At 33.2% G+C, this 19971-nt stretch overlaps 1 protein-coding gene across 2 annotated transcripts in view; it reads right to left on the bottom strand.

Moving 5' to 3' along the window:
- The window catches only part of LOC143252726 (kazrin-like), a 75118-nt gene that overhangs the window by 16665 nt on the left and 38482 nt on the right, over window positions 1–19971 (bottom strand). For both annotated transcript variants that reach the window (XM_076505308.1, XM_076505317.1), the window contains exons 5-10: window positions 17557–17772; window positions 13886–14046; window positions 8352–8498; window positions 7190–7373; window positions 5631–5834; window positions 1309–1529 (exon numbers count right to left, since the gene is read on the bottom strand). In XM_076505308.1, the coding sequence (XP_076361423.1) occupies window positions 1309–1529; window positions 5631–5834; window positions 7190–7373; window positions 8352–8498; window positions 13886–14046; window positions 17557–17772 (1133 nt within the window). The remainder of the gene's footprint in view (window positions 1–1308; window positions 1530–5630; window positions 5835–7189; window positions 7374–8351; window positions 8499–13885; window positions 14047–17556; window positions 17773–19971) is intronic.

The raw sequence follows: 19971 nt of genomic DNA, 5'->3' as shown, positions 1-19971 counted from the left end.
GAGCACCCACGTCTCTCTCTTTCCTACTTTATATTTATATTCCTCTGATTATTTTATTATTATTCAAGTGAGACTGGCGAACAAATGTTAAGACTGGTAAACGATGTATCCCCACCGCAATGTGATTCCTACTTTCGCAGCCATCTCTAAAACCTATGGTACATTTTAAATCCCATAGTGTTGCCTGTGCCCTGTAGATCTTTTCGATTAGTGCAGCATTTTTTAGTTTTGTTTAAGCTTGTGTTTGTTTATAACAAAATATATATAAATAGGTAGATTGATCTTTATTTGTTGATTTTTTCCTAACCTTACCCGTGATTTATAGTGGTGATATTTGTGAATATTTTCGAATTTTAATAATGTTTTATTTCATTCCATACTCAGATTTCAAACCTATATGTGTATAAGCGCGCCTTTAGTGATGTTTGTTTGTTTGTTTGTTTTTTTGAATTTCGCACAAAGCTACTCGAGGGCTATCTGTGCTAGCCGTCCCTAATTTAGCAGTGTAAGACCAGAGGGAAGGCAGCTAGTCATCACCACCCACCGCCAACTCTTGGGCTACTCTTTTTACCAACGAATAGTGGGATTGACCGTAACATTATAACGCCCCACGGCTGAAAGGGCGAGCGTGTTTGGCGCGATAGGGATGCGAACCCGTGACTCTCAGATTACGAGTCGCACGCCTTAACACGTTTGGCCATGCCGGGCCTCCTTTAGTGAAATGTGTAATAAACAAGTGCCTAAACTAAATTACATCTGCGATAAACTAGAACGAGTTGGAAATCTTTCTATTCTTATAGGCATTAAAATATGTGTAGATTTGTTTATATTTTTAAAACACGAGTATGAATTTACTTTTGGAGAATTAAAAGTACGTAATAAATAAGCTACCTTGCATATTCCTTAATTATAATATGATGAATTTTACACAAAGATTGAAAACACACAAATATCTATCTGTGAATACTGCGTCACTAATATATTTCGGTTTGTTTTTATCTCACTTTCAAAAGTTTTAATCTTTCTAAACTATAGTTACTATTTGTTGCAACAAATATGTTAATTATGGTCACATGACACTAAGGTTTTTGTAAATATAAAAAATAAGTACGAAAAAAATAATTACTGTAGTTTTTCGAAATTTACAAGATACCAATAGTTTCTCGGTTTATTTGAAATGAAATTTGTTTTTTAAACATAACAGACGTTTAAAATATTTATTCAGCAAAACACTAATATTTTGTTTAATGATAATATTTCGTCTGGTAAGCACGGTGTTAAATATAAATCCTCCATTACAATTACAACCTTTCCACTTTTGACATTTTCAGCACACATAGCGCCATACTGAGGCATCCCTAAAGACAATTCAACCCAAGCTTCCACTGTGGCTGACTTCCACTTTTCCATGGGAATGTTCTGTGCTTCTTCTAACAGTTTCACTTTTTCTGCGTAAGAATCCAATGTTGTCGGACTGGTACAGACGCTACTATGGGGAGACCAAGATGACACCTGGCGAGTAGCTTCAACTGTAAGAAAGAATGACCAAATGCCAAACATATAGATGGTATCTTTGTGAAAGACATATATATTGATAAACACATTACAGAAGTTGAAGGTTGGGAATTATAAAAATATAGGTGGTTTACTTCTATTATAAGTTTTTTTTTATATTAGCCTTTTATGTCAAATATTAGGGATAACTGCCTTCCCACAACTGGTTGTAGACAGCAAAAGGCAGTAGAAGTTGAGACACTGTGGGTCAAGGTATTGAATTCCTAGTTCCTACCTAATCTGATCCACCATATCTACTATCTAGTTTGACATTTGCGTTTGAATCATGTCTGATAGATGGAATATCCCCAATGGTTTTGGATGTCATGACCACGGACATTTTCCATCGTGATTTAATAATTAATGAGAAGAACTGGCAATGGACAATTTTTATCTTTCATTTATATTAGAATCTTATAAATAACATCTCAGTTTGTTTTTTTTGTACCAGTTTCCACCAGAAATGTTTTTAGTGATGATTTCATTGCCTATATACAACTGATGTAATTTGTTTAAACTGTTTACTAACTTACATAAAGTATTGGAAATAATTACAGAAACAGTAAATAGAATTCGAATAACTGCAAATATTGCGGGGTATCTTACTTCTGTTCTAAGATAATGAGTCGCAACAGAGTAAGTTACGTTGTATCCGGCTATCATGCAACGAATCATATAGTAGCACGTCAGTATAATGCTTATAAAAGTTCAAGCAGCCGCATTATTCACATTTGTAGTGTGGTAAACATATTCATGGCTTTTAGAACAGAAACGCCACACAACAAACGTTTAGCATTCAAAGTCTGGGTTGATAAGGGCTACATTATTTAACAAATAGAGCAAAATCATACTGCATGGAAACTTTGAATAGTGTGTATGAAACTAGTACTGTTGATGCTGAATGTACCCGAGATACAGAGCCTAATCATTTCAAAAATAATGTTATGTAAGCCCATGTACGTCCTTTACTCGATACAAAAGAAGCTGTAAGTACAGATATTAATATTATCAATTGACTATTACGACAAGCAGTGGCTTCAAAGGAATATACAGCCACTCGTAAAACTTATTGTGAGAGATAACAAGAAACAAAAAGCTACTGTAGACATCATACTTCAAAGAACTGTCTGAGCAAAGTTGGATGACGGTGTTCTATACAGGTGAATCCATATTGTTTGGCAGTAATCACGTTTACGTTGAGGAAAATGGCATCGCGTTTAACACGCAGCATTAACAGTAAAACGTACTGTAAAACAAGTGTGGGATGCGCCTCAGTTAAATTTATTTCAAATCTACACAAAATGGATCGCATTCTGACAGCTTAAAGGTACAAGCAGGTTCTTATCCATTACGTGATTCCTTGAAGATTGACATCGGTTGGGTATGAGGTTATCTTTCAGCATGACAGTGATAACTAACATGTAGCAAATGTGGTGAAATAATAACTTTGAGAAACATAAAAAGACCTGCGGAACACTCTAAACCGCGTACTGCAGTGCTTAAAGTCCCAGTAGGAATATTATAAAAAAAAATGTAAAGATTTATATTGAAACTGAGAAACTCAAACGGCAACCAAGGAAATTGTCAAAATAGTATGGAGTAACACATTTAGAGGAACATTTCACAATCAACTGTTGATAAATTTAAAACAGCATAAAAACAGAGCATACTGCTCTTTTTGACGTAAATAAAATATTCTAGTCAGCTAGTGCATTATTATATTATATTTGCTTTTCGTCTATAGTTTCCATATTGTAATTATAATAAACAGACAAATGAGTTGCAATTACCCATTATTTGTAGCACCAATATGTATGTTTCTATAACTTCTTCAAATACTGTATATTTTGTTTATATTTAGGTACTGATTTTAACAGATAAACAAACAAAATATGTATGTTTTTATTGTGGAAGATATTTTAAAGCAACTTTCAGACAACAAGATAAAATAAAAGAATCCAGCACAAAATATACATAAATAAAAATTAAGGTACAGACTGCAAAATGGTAAAATGTATTCTAGTAAAAGAAATAGATATATTTTAAAAGTAGGATAAAACGTGATAAACGCAGGAATGCCAACAATCTATTTATGAATAGGGCCCAGCGTGTTAAGGCGTTCGACTCATAATCCAAGGATCGCGGGTTCGAATCCCGGTCGCACCAAACATGCTAGCCATTTCAGCCGTTGGGGCGTTATAATGTAACGGTCAATCCCACTATTCGTTGGTAAAAGAGTAGCTCAAGAGTTGGCGGTGGGTGGTGATGACTAGCTGCCTTCCCTCTAGTCTTACACTGCTAAATTAGAGACGGCTAGCGCAGATAGCGCTCAAGTAGCTTTGCGCGAAATTCAAAACAAACAAGCTATTTATGAATAATATTTAAAACTAATACAATATTTTACATTTATATTATCAAGAGCTTTGAAATTAAATAATTCAACTGGTACATTAACAAGTGTATCGACCAACGGATTTAACTGTTGAACCAGTTCGTTCAAGGAAATGCTCATCTTTATAGTTGTAAAATCAAAAGTATGTGTTGCAAAAGCACATTCAACGTATCTAATAATTTATTATTTCATATCCAGAAAACGTGGGAAGAGGGTTGGCCTTGTGGTAAAATTCTGGATTTTAGAGATGTCGAGTCAATCTTGAATTCATATACTTTAAGCTGCTGGTGCGTTATAAGAGCAACAGTTAAACCCTTAGATGCCAATAACTAGTTAAAATTAGGAACAGTAACAGGTATTTTTTGTAACTTTGTTATGAGTACAAAATACGAATACCAAAAGTCACAAATGCTACGATTAATATCTATAATGTTATTTATTATTAAATTCTAAATTTTCTTTAACACATTGGATGGGTTTTCATGAACAGTTTTTAATGGATTTAATTGATTCTTATGGAATTTTGAAATTTGATATAAAGCTGGCAATTCTGAAAATTTAATAGATTTTTAAGCAAGTTTATTTTAAGATGTATTAGCCGTACAAGAAACTTTCTCAAATAATTAAATTGTAATCCAAAAAACATCAGTTGAATTAAAACCATTAATTAGTTATCATATATGTACGTTTTGTAGTTTAGAAAAAAATCAAAATAAAATTCATTTTTAAAGTGATAAAAGTGACATCTACAAAATAATTATTTAACTATTTTTAATTCTTATTTAATTTATTGAGAAAACTAATTAAAGAAGTATACAGTCACTAACGTTTTCAATATTAATGCTATGAAACTATTTCTTTTACAACATTTTGGTGATATGCACCTAAATCCTTTATTAATAATGTTTTTTTTTTAAATTATAATATTGTATAATTTCTAAGTTATCGCTAATAATATCCTCGTGAGAGTGCTTAACAATATTTTAAAATATTTGCAAAATTTTAGTTGTTAATCTATTATAGTGCCAATAATAAAATGTTTTACGTGTTTGTTTTGAAAGGAAAGTCTGTAACCTCTTTCTATTATATTTTTAGAATAATTACTGGTCTAGTCCAAATAATTTTGTCGCTCAGCTAGCTGTACACTAAAAATTAATTTCTTCACATTTTCCTGTAATAATCTATTTATCCATAGAATGTATTCATGAAAAAAACTTATATAACTAGTTCAGAGGCGATCTAATTTTTTTCTTTAAATACTGAAATACACTTCAGTATATAAAAGTGTTTAAAACTGACCATTTCAGGTGGATAGTCCAACTTACTTAACATGTTTTTGGTGAAGATGCTAATAAAGCAAGATTACAATAATCCATGTGTAAAAAAGGTTAACCAAGCGGTTAATAAAAAGCAGATTTACTGTTTAATTATTGCTCATGGAAGAATATTAGTGATCGACGTTAATGGTTGATCTCATCTGATTTACTGTTATAATAAAGAAATATGTAAGATGTACACTTCACGTTTACTTATTAATTCATATTTTTAAAAAAGGCATTTTAAAGTTATTCTTCTTGTAAAAAAGCTTTTTTAAATAAAAAAACACGCAATTATGCGTATATTGCATGAATCAAACTCTTTAGATATCATACCAGGGTATAATTGTGGCCCAACAAAGACTTACCTTCGAATAACTCTGGTTCCAGAGGTTTACGTTGACGCCCTCTGGTGAAAACCTTCGATATTGATGCCCAATTTCCTTTCACTTCACGCTGTTTTCGGCTTTTCTTACCTCGTTCGTCGTTTGATACGTAGTCACTACAGATTTCTTCAGCCGATCTGGACACCATCGTCAAGATGGACCTTCCTTCCTGAGAAGTGCTCAGTCCTGTAAGTATAATTGCAAGTTGAGTTTTACCTCTCGGAGATGTTTATTAGTTTAACACAGCTATGTAGTAAAATCAAATAACAGCTCAGATGTGTTCACTCTTTATACATCAAGCAGCCTTCTCTGTAGGCCTGTACAGTAACTCTACTGGCTTTTAACACTGAAAATCGGGTTTCGATACCAGCAGTGGATGGAGAACATAACTTTTACTGTGCAGCTTTGTGCTTTACGACAAACTAACAAAACAACTGTTTAAAATGTATCTCAGAACGGCTGGTATGGGTATTAACACTTTTATTCATAAGGAGAGAACAACTTTCCACCTTTCTAGGTCATTTTCAGGTTGAGAAAGAGAGAGTTTGAATGTGAACGTTGACGGACACGTGTCTTAGGGACGAGAGTATAAAAAGGTACCGGATTGTAGGGGGCGTTTCAAGAGGAGGAAAACAAAACTGTTTCCAAGTTAGAGTTTGCATTAATACTTTACACCTCTTACGTAATTAAAAAAAGATCTATACCTACACTTTTGCTGGCGTGATAAATTATTAATAATTGCCACATAAAAATTGAATTGCACGCATTCTGTACCTGTAAGTAACACTTTATTGATCGAAATTATTTCGCAGACTTCGATAACTTTAGCTAAAATTGGAAAACATTGTACGGATTCTAATCTGACTATAACGATTTATATTTCCTGTTTTCTACGGAGCGATATCGTCATTCTATTATTAATATTATACAAGCATATAAACTGAGAACCTTAGTTATTAAAGCGACACAGGACATTCAACATTAAGTAGTTTTGGGGTGCTTATATTTAACATTAGAAACTATATTTCTCTTAAGACCCTCGATGAATCACCCTACGGTAGGGATAGCGCAAATAGCCCATCATATAACTTTGTGCTCAACATTGGCAACACTACTTAAACCATGTCTACAACGCTAAATATTTAGTCCAGGTTTGTAATGAAGTCGCATTTTTTCTGAATTTTTATAACTAGTGAATATGCAAGTAGATATATACATATATAGAAACAGAGAGAGAGAGAGAGAAATAGTGTGCAAAATACTTTGCAACGCTGTTTGAAGATTAAAACTGGGGATCATAATATAATATAATAATATTATAATATAATATAACTTTCCTATAATATAACTTTTGTTTTCTTTATAAATATTCCTGAAACTGTCAACACCATCAAAATTGTCTTCAGGATAATTTACAACGTAATCTTTCACAGTGCCTTTTTTTTTTATCCCATGGATCAAAATATAGGATTCACAAACACAAGAATTACACTATCGACATATGTCAATGCCTCAGAGACTAGTGTTGATACACACCGTACCTGTGAAAGTTTCCGCGCTGGGGTCAGATGCTGCAGTTGGGGTGGGTGCACTACTTGTGTCTTGTTCTGTGGCTGTTGGAATGATAGTAGAGGTCGTGCTGGTTGGACTGAGATGGTCATTAGCCCGAAAGTTAATTGCACAAGTACTCTCGGCATCAGAGGAATAGCCAATTTTTTCGCGAACCTGTAAACAAATATGTTAAACAAGTTCAAAACAGTTCTTATTGCCATGTTGTGGTGGCGGTGGGACATCAAGAAGTATTTTGGATTAAAGGACAAAGCTGACAGTGTATATGCCAAACTAACAATTATACAGATTAGATTGATCTTGGTGAAACAAAATAAATCGGAGAAATTCGACCCCAAAATTATTTTGGTTCTTCATTTTTCTACGTCTCTCAGGGGACCAGCGGTAAATGTACGTACTTACAACATTGGAATCTTAGGTTCCATTCTGCATGATGAACAGATCGCAGGTAGCTTACTGTACAAATTTACGATAAAACAAACAGACAAACATTCTTCCACATATGCTGTTAACGTCCAAATGTGATAACAATAGAGAAACGAGTCTAGAAATACTAATGCCGATACTATACCAGTTGGTTATAAATGGGGCTTGAAATCAGGGGACTTTGTTCTACCTTTTTTCCTTGTTCTGTTTTTTTTCTGTTTCTTTAAAACCTGTTAATTACTGGGTCAGAGAAACTCAATGGAACAAACAATAAATAAAAACATACAAGAAAACAACGTGTATATATATTTTTATCAACGGCCACAGTTAGAAACATGCAAAACGTTTTGTTGTTTTTAGCTATGTGCAATACGTAACAGTATTAACACATTTTTTTATTTCACAAAAATTACTATGTTTGGCGAGCAGTTCTTGCATTCAAATCATTTCATGTCGATGCTTAATTTTTTATTTAAAGAGAAAAATAAAATTTCTCCTGCTATTAAAAAGTAAAATTGAAACATAAGAATCATTTTATTATTTATATTACTAAGGTTCAATCTGTTGTAAATACTTTGTTTTATTTGAAGTACATATTATTCAACTAAAAAAAATGTTTACAAGATATCACTATTGTCTGAACGAAACACAATAAATATTATTATCGCTATTTTTCCGAAAAGTATAGTTAATATTCCTTTAACTTACAACATTCAGTTCCTCTGTTAGATGTGTTATTTGAGATTCCTTCATGTCCAGCTGGGCACACAAAGTAACTGTTTTTTCTGTTTCGTCCTTAGCATGCTTCAACATATTCCATTTTTCTCTCTCACACTCCTCCCTTTCTCTAACAAGCTGTATTTAAAGAAGACATTCCTTATATGCACAAAAGTTTTAGATGTCACATGTTATTCGGGTTATGCAGATACCATTCAGTTTTCAACTATACAGTAGCTGCTGTAGATTATTCTAAGGGTACACATACAAACTTGTGTACCTTACTCAATCAATGTATGTTTTGAAACAAGATACATAAATTCCACTATAAACAGCAAAACTATCACAGTCAGACAATTCGTTCAAGTGCCATTAGAATCTTTGAAAATAAAAGCAAGTTGCGAATTTCAAATGCCATTTCAAATTATAAATTGTAAAGGAAACACTGTAACAGGGTGCTCCAATGTAACCACACCTTCTAACATATTCGTATAAATACATAAGTCACTTAAAGACCATCATGAGGCCAACAATAAGTTTACAGACGTACAATATTAAAATCCTTGGTTCAATTCCTCGTGTGGAGCAGAGTGCAGATAACTCATTAGTAGTTTTGCGTTGAAACAAAACAAAGTCACTTAAGTACCACCGCAGAACGCTAATATAAACAAAACTCTGAAAATGTACATTACTATACCAAAGTTGCAATTACTTTCAAAACTAATTGTTTTGAAACAATTTGTTTTATCCATTTCTTTTAATGAAATTCGTATTATGCTACAGATCAATATTATTTTTTAAAACACTTTTATTTATTATAGTTTAACAGTTTGTTTGTTTTGAATTTCGCGCAAAGCTATTAGAGGGCTATCTGCGCTAGCCGTCCCTAACTTAGCGGTGTAAGACTAGAGGGAAGGCAGCTAATCATCACCACCCACCGCCAACTCTTGGGCTACTCTTTTTACAAACGAATAGTGGGACTGACCGTCTTATTATAACACCCCCACGGCTGAAAGGGCGAGCATGTTTGGTGCGACGGTGATTTGAACCCACGACCCTCGGATTACGAGTCGAACGCCTTAACACACTTGGCCATGCCAGGCCTAGTTTAACAAAAGATGGTTTTTCAGTAGCTTACTTATTTTTACTGCAAAGAAAACATTGGAATTAATCAACCTGTCTATCTATAGCACATTATTGTAATGAAAAAAGAGGATTACTGTTAGCAAAGATATTCCTGACACGAATTTTCTGAAATAAATACGGGCCCAGCATGGCCAGGTGGTTAAGGCACTCGACTCGTAATCTGAGAGTCGTGGGTTCGAATCCCCGTCACATCAAGCATGCTCGCCCTTTCAGCCGTAGGGGCGTTATAATTACGGTCAATCCCACTATTTGTTGGTAAAAGAGTAGCCCAAGAGTCGGCGGTGGGTGGTGATGACTAGCTGTCTTCCCTCTAGCCTTGCACTGCTAAATTACAGACGGTTAGTGCAGATAGCTTTCGTGTAGCTTTGCGAGAAATTCCAAAACAAACAAACAGACAAGATGTGTATTAGAATAGAAGATAATCCATATAAAAGGCTACTAACCGTAAACATTGACAAAGTTACAAACCCTGATATCTGTTATGGTTCTTCCTTAATATATTCTACGGAAATTATTGAAGTCAAATCCATAGAACATACTCGATAACATTCCAGCGTTGCGGAAATTCGCAATCGATCAGAATTAGTCTATCATTCATAACTAAACAGAAGCCTTTGTATTTTTGCCTGTAGACATAATACCATATTGACCAGTTTGAAGTACCGGATTTCGTTAAATTACTAGAAAAATAATTGATTCAACATGAATGTTTGATATTTTGTTTTGCCTGTTTATTTCAGAATTTTCGAAAAAGGTTTGTTTGTTTGTCGAAGTTTGCTCAAAAATATCCGAGGAATATCCGCGCTAACCGTCCCTAATTTTGAAATGAGAGACTGGAAGGAAGGCAACTAGTCAAAACCACCCATCGCTAAACCTTGGGGTATTTTTCTCTGAATTAATAGTAATATTTGACTGTCACTCCTTAAATTCATGTAGAGTTCCATAGCATAGCACAATTGTAGGGTAACAGACCGTGATCAATGAGTCACCGGATTCACATTCTCGGAAGAAACAAGCAATGCTCAGAGGTTGTTTACTAAGTTACAGATGTGCATATTACTCGTATGCGACTCTTTACGAGAAAAATATCAGTCTTGGAGAAGTTGATCCATTACAGGGATGTGCGTCAAATCCTCATATTAAGAAAGACAACAGCATCCCAAGAGTTAGCTGTGGGTGCTGTTGATTAGTAGTTTAAAATTAGGCACGGCTAGTGTGAATAGCTCAAGAGTACCTTTACGCAAGTATCCAAAAAGAAATAAACATAGCTCGGGGAAAGTTAACTATTATGCAACGCCACACTCTTTACTACATTGGCAATTATACAAAGGAAATATCCAACATTCGCATATAAGTTAGCAGTAAATAAAAAAACATCTTTTGTCTTTTTTCATTTGATTTGATTATTTCCTCTAGGATAAGATGAAAGAAGTAACGTTTTTTATTTGTTTGTTTTTTTTGTAACACAAGCCTACTACTTAATGTCACACCGAGTATTTGTTTGTTATGAATTTCGCGCAAACCTACAGGAGGGGTATTTGCGCTAGCCGTCCCTAATTTAGCAGTGTAAGACTAGAGGGAAGGCAGATAGTCATCAACGCCCACCGCCAAATCTTAGGCAACTCTTTTACTAACAAATAGTTGGATTGACCGTCACATTACATAGCCCCCACGGCTGAAAGGGCGAGCATGTTTGGTGTGACGGAGATTCGAACCCGCAACCCTCGAATTTCGAGTCGAATGCCTTAACCACCTGGCCATGCCGGGCCCCACACCGAATGCAACAAACCGGAAAGTGAACGAAAGCAACACTTCGGTGACCCTATAAAAACTATAAATGAGCTTTATCTTTAATGCCACATATAGCAGTCTAATTATTATAATAAATATCATATTACATGACTTCTTTACTTCAATCTGTGATATTTCGTTAATTTTGGTTTCTCATATTTCCAACATCTGACCTTCGTTTTCCAATATGATTTTGTGCTGTTTGCAAGCGTGTTTATACGAAATTATTTATTGTCGTTATTTTATTTGCGCAAAAATGTGTTTTTATCTTTATTATAATGAAACTTCCTTAGTTTCAGTTTAAAATATGGCATTCTGCAATTGGAGAACGTAGTAATAAGTAAAATTTATTAATATCTCAAGATATTTCCTACTCTAAACGCGGATATAAAAACGATAATAAAATTTTAATATTCAGTCTAATTTAGATTACGTAAAGTAACATTATTATTATATCATTTTAAGTCCTTGGAATTTACAACGCTCAAATCAGGAGTTCGATTCCCGGGGTAGACATAGCAGATAGTCAATGTGGTTTTGCTATAACTAAATGCACACACAAGTTCTCTTAAATAAGAGCTCGGCATGGCCAGATGGTTTAAGGCGTTCGACTTGTAATCTGAGGGTCGCGGATTCGAATTCCGGTCGCACCAAACATGCTCACTCTTTCAGTCGTGGGGGCGTTATAATGTGACGATCAATCCCAATTCGGGATTCGTTGGTAAAAGAGTAGCCCAAGAGTTGGCGGTGGATGGTGATGACTAGCTGCCTTCCCTCTAGTCTTACACTACTAAATTAGGGGCGGCTAGCTCAGATAGCCCTCATGTAGCTTTGCGCGAAATTCAAAAACAAACAAACCTCTTGAATAAAGTATGTTTCACTTGTGTATGTTTGAGTTCTGGTAGCTTAGAATGAAAACGATTTTGGTAAAATATCAGCAAAGGTAGAGAAAAAATGATACGAAACACGTCATAATATATAGTTAGAACACTAGATCATGGCATACATATCTTATTTCCTTCACGAAGTAATATTTCACAGACCCCTCGAGAAACAAGATAAAGCTTAATGGATTATCATGTCAATAAAAATACTGCAGATGTAAAGTTAGAAGCAACAAAAATCATTAAAGTCTCAAGCAGTTTACTTGCAAAAAACACTGAGGACAATTTCAGAAAATTCACACATTGCACGGTATTCTACGTTAGCGATTCAACTTAGAAAATGTTTCGTACCTCCATTTTGTTGTTTATTTTAATTATTATTTTTTTTTACATAGAATGCCTTTTCGAATCATCGAATACAATTCGAGATTTTCTCATTAATGCCATAATGAATGAGTAGTTTAATCGCAACATTATCCATCAGCTAACTGCTGTTGTGAACAGTGAGGCTTAATAGTTCAGGGAATATAAAACCTGCAGCAACTGGGCCGACAGAACGTAAAATCACTGGTGCCCTTTGGTCATCAAAAATATATGCAGAACTAATTAAGCTAATAAGTTCTGCTCTTTTCCGTTTTTGAATTGTTAATGGAAATACCAAATTTCCCAAAGCTTAATGATTATTACGAAGTAAATACTGGAAGCGAATTAAACATGAGAAGTTTAGTGTTTTGAGAGGATTTTTCATTTTTTACCAGTCGAGTAATTTACTTTTCCATCGTATAAGTAGTAATGATTTTAAGCCTTGAACTGCCGTGTTTGTATAAGTTTCAATTAAACTTCTGTTCTAATTTTCATGAAATTTTATTTTCGTAACAAAAACTCGTCTAAGTATGAGAGATATGAACCAGTAACTAATATCATTTTGATATTATAATTATAATTTATCAGTGTCTTATTTCTTTATAACACCTCGATTAAGCAAACATTTAAAACGAGGAACTATTTATTCCCTTAATGCAAATATAGTTGAATATTCGACATCAAAAGATTAGCCCAGTTGATTAACAAGTCAGTTTTTCACACACAACGACTTATGTTTGGTTTGCTGTTTGCCCGTTTTGTTGTTGCCTTTGTTTTCTAGTTTTTGTTGGTGTGATGAATGTGGTAACTATTAGAAATATATTAACAGTTTCTAAGTCTTAGAGAGAGTGCCAGTTTCAGTTCTTCACAATGAGAGACTTCAATCAGAGGCCTTATGGAATATTGAACAATGTAATAATTGTGTGCAATCTATTGACAAGTGTTAAAATATGTACAGAAGGTTGTATTTCCTATTGGAAAAGTTTAATATATGACATACATATATTTCATGCTTGTCAGTTGATGTATGAAACGCTAAAAAAATAAATTACGTTAGATTCACCACTTGTCACTGAGTTATAACAGTTTTTGTGAATTCCAAGTTAAATGGAAAGAATAAAATAATACTTCATATGAAACTTTCTAGATATACAAAATACTTAATTTTGATAATGTGATATTCAGTGTAGTTGATCCTTATTTACTTTATTCACTTGCTTTGTTAAATAAGTAAAAGCACAAACATTGTAATAAAACAGTAGTCTTTAACACATTGGTTTAAAGCTTAACAGCTAGACGTACTTAAAATGATGTTTCACTTTTGCTTTATAATAAACTTACTTGTTTCAGCTTTTCGTCACTTTGCTTCATTCGCTGTTCGTAGTTTCTGATGAAGTCTCTCAGTTCCTTCTCTTTATCTTCTAAAGTGCTGTAAAGTTGTTTCATGTGATTCAGAAGCTGGAACTTCTCTCCCTTCAGCCTCTTCCTGTCGTGTTTCAGAGCTAGAGCATACAGAGATAGAACTACATTTGGGATTCATGTGCAGCATAGGTTTCCAGCCAGATCGATTAGAAACAGATAAGGTTTGTTTCTTTGACTAACAAAACAAAGATATTAATAAGAGATGATCAATGAAAAAACAGCTTTCATTGCATGTAAGAGTAAACAGAAGCCCTATTGACCATTCTCAAGTACTAACACTTATGAAAAGTACCGCATTGGTATGCACGTATAGCCCAAAACAATCTAATAACATCGTATCACACACAAACACAGAAATATATATATATATGCTTATAAGTAATAAGACGCGAATTAAAATGAAGATAATTATATCTGTGTATTATTCGTAACAGCTCTACATGGATATAGGGATGAGGCTACTAACATCAACTAGTCTAGCAGCCCAGTGATATTTTGTCTTATAGTCTCTGCATTGAAGTTACAACAAAAAGAGTATCTAGATAAAACACAAGTTGTTAACAGCGTTTATTTAACTGCTATGTATATATTTCATTGAAAAAAGTCACACAGCTAGAGATAATGCCGTGGCTTCCAGCCATGTTCATCGATTTGTTCTATCAGTTGAGCGACATAATCCTTAGTGTTGTCCATAACTGAGACGGAAATAACGACTAAAATCATCCACACGTATAACTACACTGTTAAACATTATTTGAAGTGCGATACGGTTATACGAGTTTGTGAAAAACAGTCTATAATGTGACTAATTAGGATTTCAGGCTTCGAACATTTCAACAAAGAAACTCCAATGTTCCGAAAAAAAAATCTGTCAATAATATCTATTTATCAGTTTCAGAAATATTCTCGTCACGTGTGTGGAAAAACAACATGATTGAATTAATCTTTGTAAAATTTACATAATACTTGTCCATCCGTCCAAGTTAATAAATAGTGGGGTGTGTTTATACATGTCCGTATGTGGTGAAAGGTAAGGATACTATCTGTCAATATACTAAACATTTAAACCTGAAAGCTAGCGAGTAAGGTTCGAATTCATGTAATAATTATTTCCTCTTGTATTTTATATTTTTTCTATTGATGCTATTATTCAAAGAACATCTAATAAAAACGCCAAAAATGATTTCCTGTTCTACTTTGTATTTTTCTATAGATTCTATTATTTAAAAACATCTAATAAAATCGTCAAAAATAGCTTCCTGTTGTATTTTGTGTATTTTACGTGGCTGATATTATTCAGAAACATATAATAAGAACGCCAGAAATATTTTCCCGTTCTATTTTGTATTTTTATATGGATGTTATTATTCAAAAACATCTAATAAGAACGCCAAAATGGTATTTTGTATTTTTTACACAGATGATATTATTCAAAAACGTGTAATAAGAACGCCATAAATTCCCCCATTATACACAAGAAGTGGTCGATTCTCAGTTTTACCAGGCTCGATATTTATCTAAAATCAATACGAATAAATATTCAGAAACATATACACACTACACACCTAGTAAATGTAAAATGAATGGAAATCAAAGTCGATTTTCTACATTCTATTTTTTTTATTTAGAAAGAAAAATGAATATACATTCCTTTAAATTATAATACAGAATTAAACACTGAAATATTTCTAATACGAAAGTTGTAATTGACAAAATGTTTTGCAAAACCGCACACAGATATCTATCACGTATTTTAAAAATATCATTTTAAAATTTGTTTTAACCTACGTTAAACTGGGTGTAGAGTTTGTTTCTTTAAATACCTAACAATCGTTTCTACGATACAATCGTATGACCTTGCGATAAAAAAAAAAACGTTTCGAGCTGAAAACATCAAATAACTGATTGTACTTCTTAATTCTTATAATGGGGCCCGGCGTGGCCAAGCGCGTAAGGCGTGCGGCTCGTAATCCGAGGGTCGAGGGTTCGCGCCCGCGTCGCGCTAAACATGCTCGCCCTCCCAGGCGTGGGGGCGTTATAATGTGACGGTCAATCCCACTATTCGTTGGTAAAAGAGTAGCCCAAGAGTTGGCGGTGGGTGGTGATGACTAGCTGCCTTCCCTCTAGTCTTACACTGCTAAATTAGGGACGGCTAGCGCAGATAGCCCTCGAGTAGCTTTGTGCGAAATTCAAAAACAAACAATTCTTACAATGTTCGGGTTGTGGGTTCGAGTCCCATCATTGAATATGTTCTCCCTTTTGTCCATGGAGGCGTTATAAAGTAGTGCTAAATCCTACAATTTATTGGTAAGGAGCTGTGTGTGGTGTTGACTAGTTGCCTTCTCTCTAGTCTATCACTTCTAGATTAAGGACACTTAACGCAAATAGCCCTCAAATACCTTTGAACGATATTCAAAAAACAAACCAAACTACTTTCTAATAAAAACTCGCGTAGACGTTCAACTCTTTATGCTATTTTCAAGAAGTGTTTTATTTGAATGAATTTAACTGCATAAAATTATTTTACAAATTGTATCAAATTAGTACCTAAATTTCGAGATTCAGCTTTAACCTTTATAGTCCAAGATAATATTTTTCTTAAATATCCAATTAACTCATGTAAAAATAAATATATATATTGTTACATTTGTAAAATCAAAACATTTTTAGCTAAGGTTTAAAAGGTAATAATGGACTTCTTAACTCTCAAGTTACCTGTCGATTTGTTTCATATCAGTCATCTTGTCACCTCATACTTACTCATCTGATATTCTAGTCTGCTACATAACTAAAAGTGTAAATGACTAGGGAGACTAGTGGGATTGATGCACTGTGGTGGTTATGTTTAATTGAAATTTTTTGCGTGTAAGACTCGTACATATACTGAAACTAACAGTCATTCACCCACAAACAATTTTTTATGTAATAAATTTATAAAATTAAGTTCAAAAAGTTGGTGATAGAATCGATGTATCTTAATTCCAAAGTTTATAAAATGCACTTTAGATAACACTGTCTTAAACAAAGCTTTTCTTAACGTTAGAAATTAATTTACAAAATACTGTTTAAACCCACGATAACGGAACAAAACTAAATTTATACGGATACAAGTTCTGACAATTTCACGTATCGTCTTCTGTTCAACGTTTGTTACAAATTCATAGGGTATAATATTATTTACTTCGTGAACGAAACTTATTGCCAGTGTTATCCAAGTCAGAGGAAAGTTCACGCTTTAGATCAAAGACGACATATAAAGTTGGTATTCCATTATTGTGGATCTAGACTTTATTTTAGATTGCACAGTACTGTGGGACTACAGTGTGGTTCTATAAAGGTTTTAGAACAGAAAGTCCTTTGAAAAGAGAATGATGTTAATTTTTATTCATTTTAAGCATTATAGGTTAATTTGGGATCCACTGTCACCGTTATTTAGCTTTAGAATATTTATCGTTGACAATTCATGTGTACTTCTCATTATGTGGAATAGCATATTGACATCATTATGGTATATGAACTGAATTTTCTTTTGTAGGCTAATAGATTAAGTAATCTGTTAGTCTTTAAACAATCTATATAAAACTTCCAACCTGTTAAAGCTTCCTTGGTGTGCTCGAGTTCTTTTTCCAACCGCTTTACGTTGCAAGAAACATCTTTATTTCCTTCACTGTTTACTTTCTCTTTGTAACATTGAAGTTCCTCTATCTCTCGATAGAGGGATTTATTAGATTGGTTCAGTTTTTCGTTCTTCTCCTGTAGTTGCGCTAGTTTTACTTCTAGATTGTTTGACTCTTCATGAGTGCAAACTAATAAAATTACAGTCAATAATTATGTGAACCAATTAAACAAATAATAAAAAATGCACATTTTTAAAGTAAAAGTTTCTAAAAAAGTATATACATATTCCATGCTAGTTTCTATATTATATTAAGCTTTAGTAGAGTACTAACTATATCTTTTTTATGTTTTAAAATTTCCACTCAGTATTTCTTCAGTCGTTTGTGAGGCTTCTCATTACTTTATAATACTTTGTTTTACTAAGGTAACAATGTTGCTGATAGAATACGACATAGAATTTATTAACCTATTACTGTAGGTTATTATAAAGAAATTTTATGTATTCAGTTTTATGATCTGATTCTCATTATTCAAAATTAAATTATTTATTTTTACTTTTTATTCGAATATTTTAAATTCACATTTAATTCAATAATTTTCATTGGTTATAAGAAGTTATTACACAGACCTTTTCTTTCTTATTTGGTTTATGTTTTTACGCATTAAAGCAAGTTTTATATTTGTATTTACAAAGAATACCCTTTCTTGGCAAAATATAGTGGGATTAAAGTAGGTTATTCCTGCTTTTTAAACAGAACTGTAAATAATAAAGAATTTTCAAAAGAACTGTTATCTCCGCAAGACGCTCAAATGATAAAAATTAAAATCAGATGTCTGACATAAATGATAAAAAATGTTTAAAATCAGTTGTCTGTCAATTAGAAGAAGGAGGATTCTGGTATTTTTTATTTGCATAGAATTAATATAAAACATTGCTTTCAAGATTTCAGTTAATGTTTCGTGTAACATTTGGCAAATGTTTCGTTCTCTTGCCAAAAAATAAACGTTAGGTACAAAATTTCAGTTGTTTTTTTTTCCTACTAAAACTGTTATCCTGTTTAGTGAAGGGAGACAAAGTACAAATATCTGCAACTAAGATATTTTTTCATATCAAACCTATTTATGCATCTACAACTATGATTTCAAAAGTAGGAATAAGCCATCTTTATACTCGTCTCTGTGTCCTCATGAGTCTGTTAGGCCTTCTTAGCCAGAAAGGTGATTTCTTTTCTGGATCGCTTAACCGACATTCGCGTATAGAAATATAATTTACTTTTAATTGTTTTTTGACTGGTGCAATTTGAAAGGGTGATTATGAAAGCGTCCTGTGGTAAAGTTTCGAAACGTTACATTCTAGTTATGTAAGAGTCTAGATCATAGACAGCTTGGAGTAGGTGACAGATTTTTGCCTACAGAATTCACCCAATAAATCTTTTCTGTTTCTGTGTCAGCTTCTGGCTTATATGTCTAGTTATTTCTGCTCACTTAATTTAAATGGTTCATTAACCCTGTTATTAGTATAATATTATGACCCTCATTTCTTCCATAGTCACTGGTACGTCAATGCAGTCTTATCGATCCTCCTGTTATTGCGGACGCTACTTATGTGTGCGTAGATGTATTATTATAAATTCCAAACTATGTCAATCTCCAGTATTTAAACAAAATTATAATGTCAAGCACATGGTATCTGCCCACGATGTTATCATCATAAAATATACAACATATAAATCAACACAAATAGACCTTAAGTTTTATTGATTAAATAAATATCCCACAGCTATCTTTCATTTTGTTTTTTGTTTTTTGTAACTTACATGCTTGTCTCTTACAAGTTGTGGTTTTGATAACGTCATTATTATTCAGTTATTACAGACAATCTGTCTTACATTTTTTCGGTGAAACTGGTAATGCAAGGTGGACGTTAGTGAAACCTGATGCATCAATTTGTAATTTATTACATTATACCTAATTCAAGCCGTATTAATTATGTTTCTAGTCGTTCACTATTGTTAAAAAATAACGTTTTAATTTTTAAAATGTTGCTTATAATAGTGATTAAATCAAACAATTGACAACCTGTCTCATTTCATAGTTCTTATTTGGAATTCAAAATACATTCAGTTACTGGTTGTTGAATACCATAAAAGTTTCTAAATATTGGGTTGAGGAATAATTCGTGAGCGTTTTTTCAAGTTAAAAAAATATATTCATAAATGAAACGCTTTCGCAAAATATTTCATGTCATTTGGTAGATAATTTTTTGCTCTAATAGATGGTGTGTTTGATTTTCATATGTCTTTAATTTTTGCTTTCATTTTCAGCTCATTAAATGGAATGTCAAGTGGACAAAATCGAGCATTTTCGACACCATCTGCTTTTCGCAT

The sequence above is a fragment of the Tachypleus tridentatus genome, chromosome 1 (genome assembly GCF_004210375.1).
Source record: "Tachypleus tridentatus isolate NWPU-2018 chromosome 1, ASM421037v1, whole genome shotgun sequence".
Taxonomy (NCBI): domain Eukaryota; kingdom Metazoa; phylum Arthropoda; class Merostomata; order Xiphosura; family Limulidae; genus Tachypleus; species Tachypleus tridentatus.
This window is presented reverse-complemented; position numbering and strand designations above follow the sequence as displayed.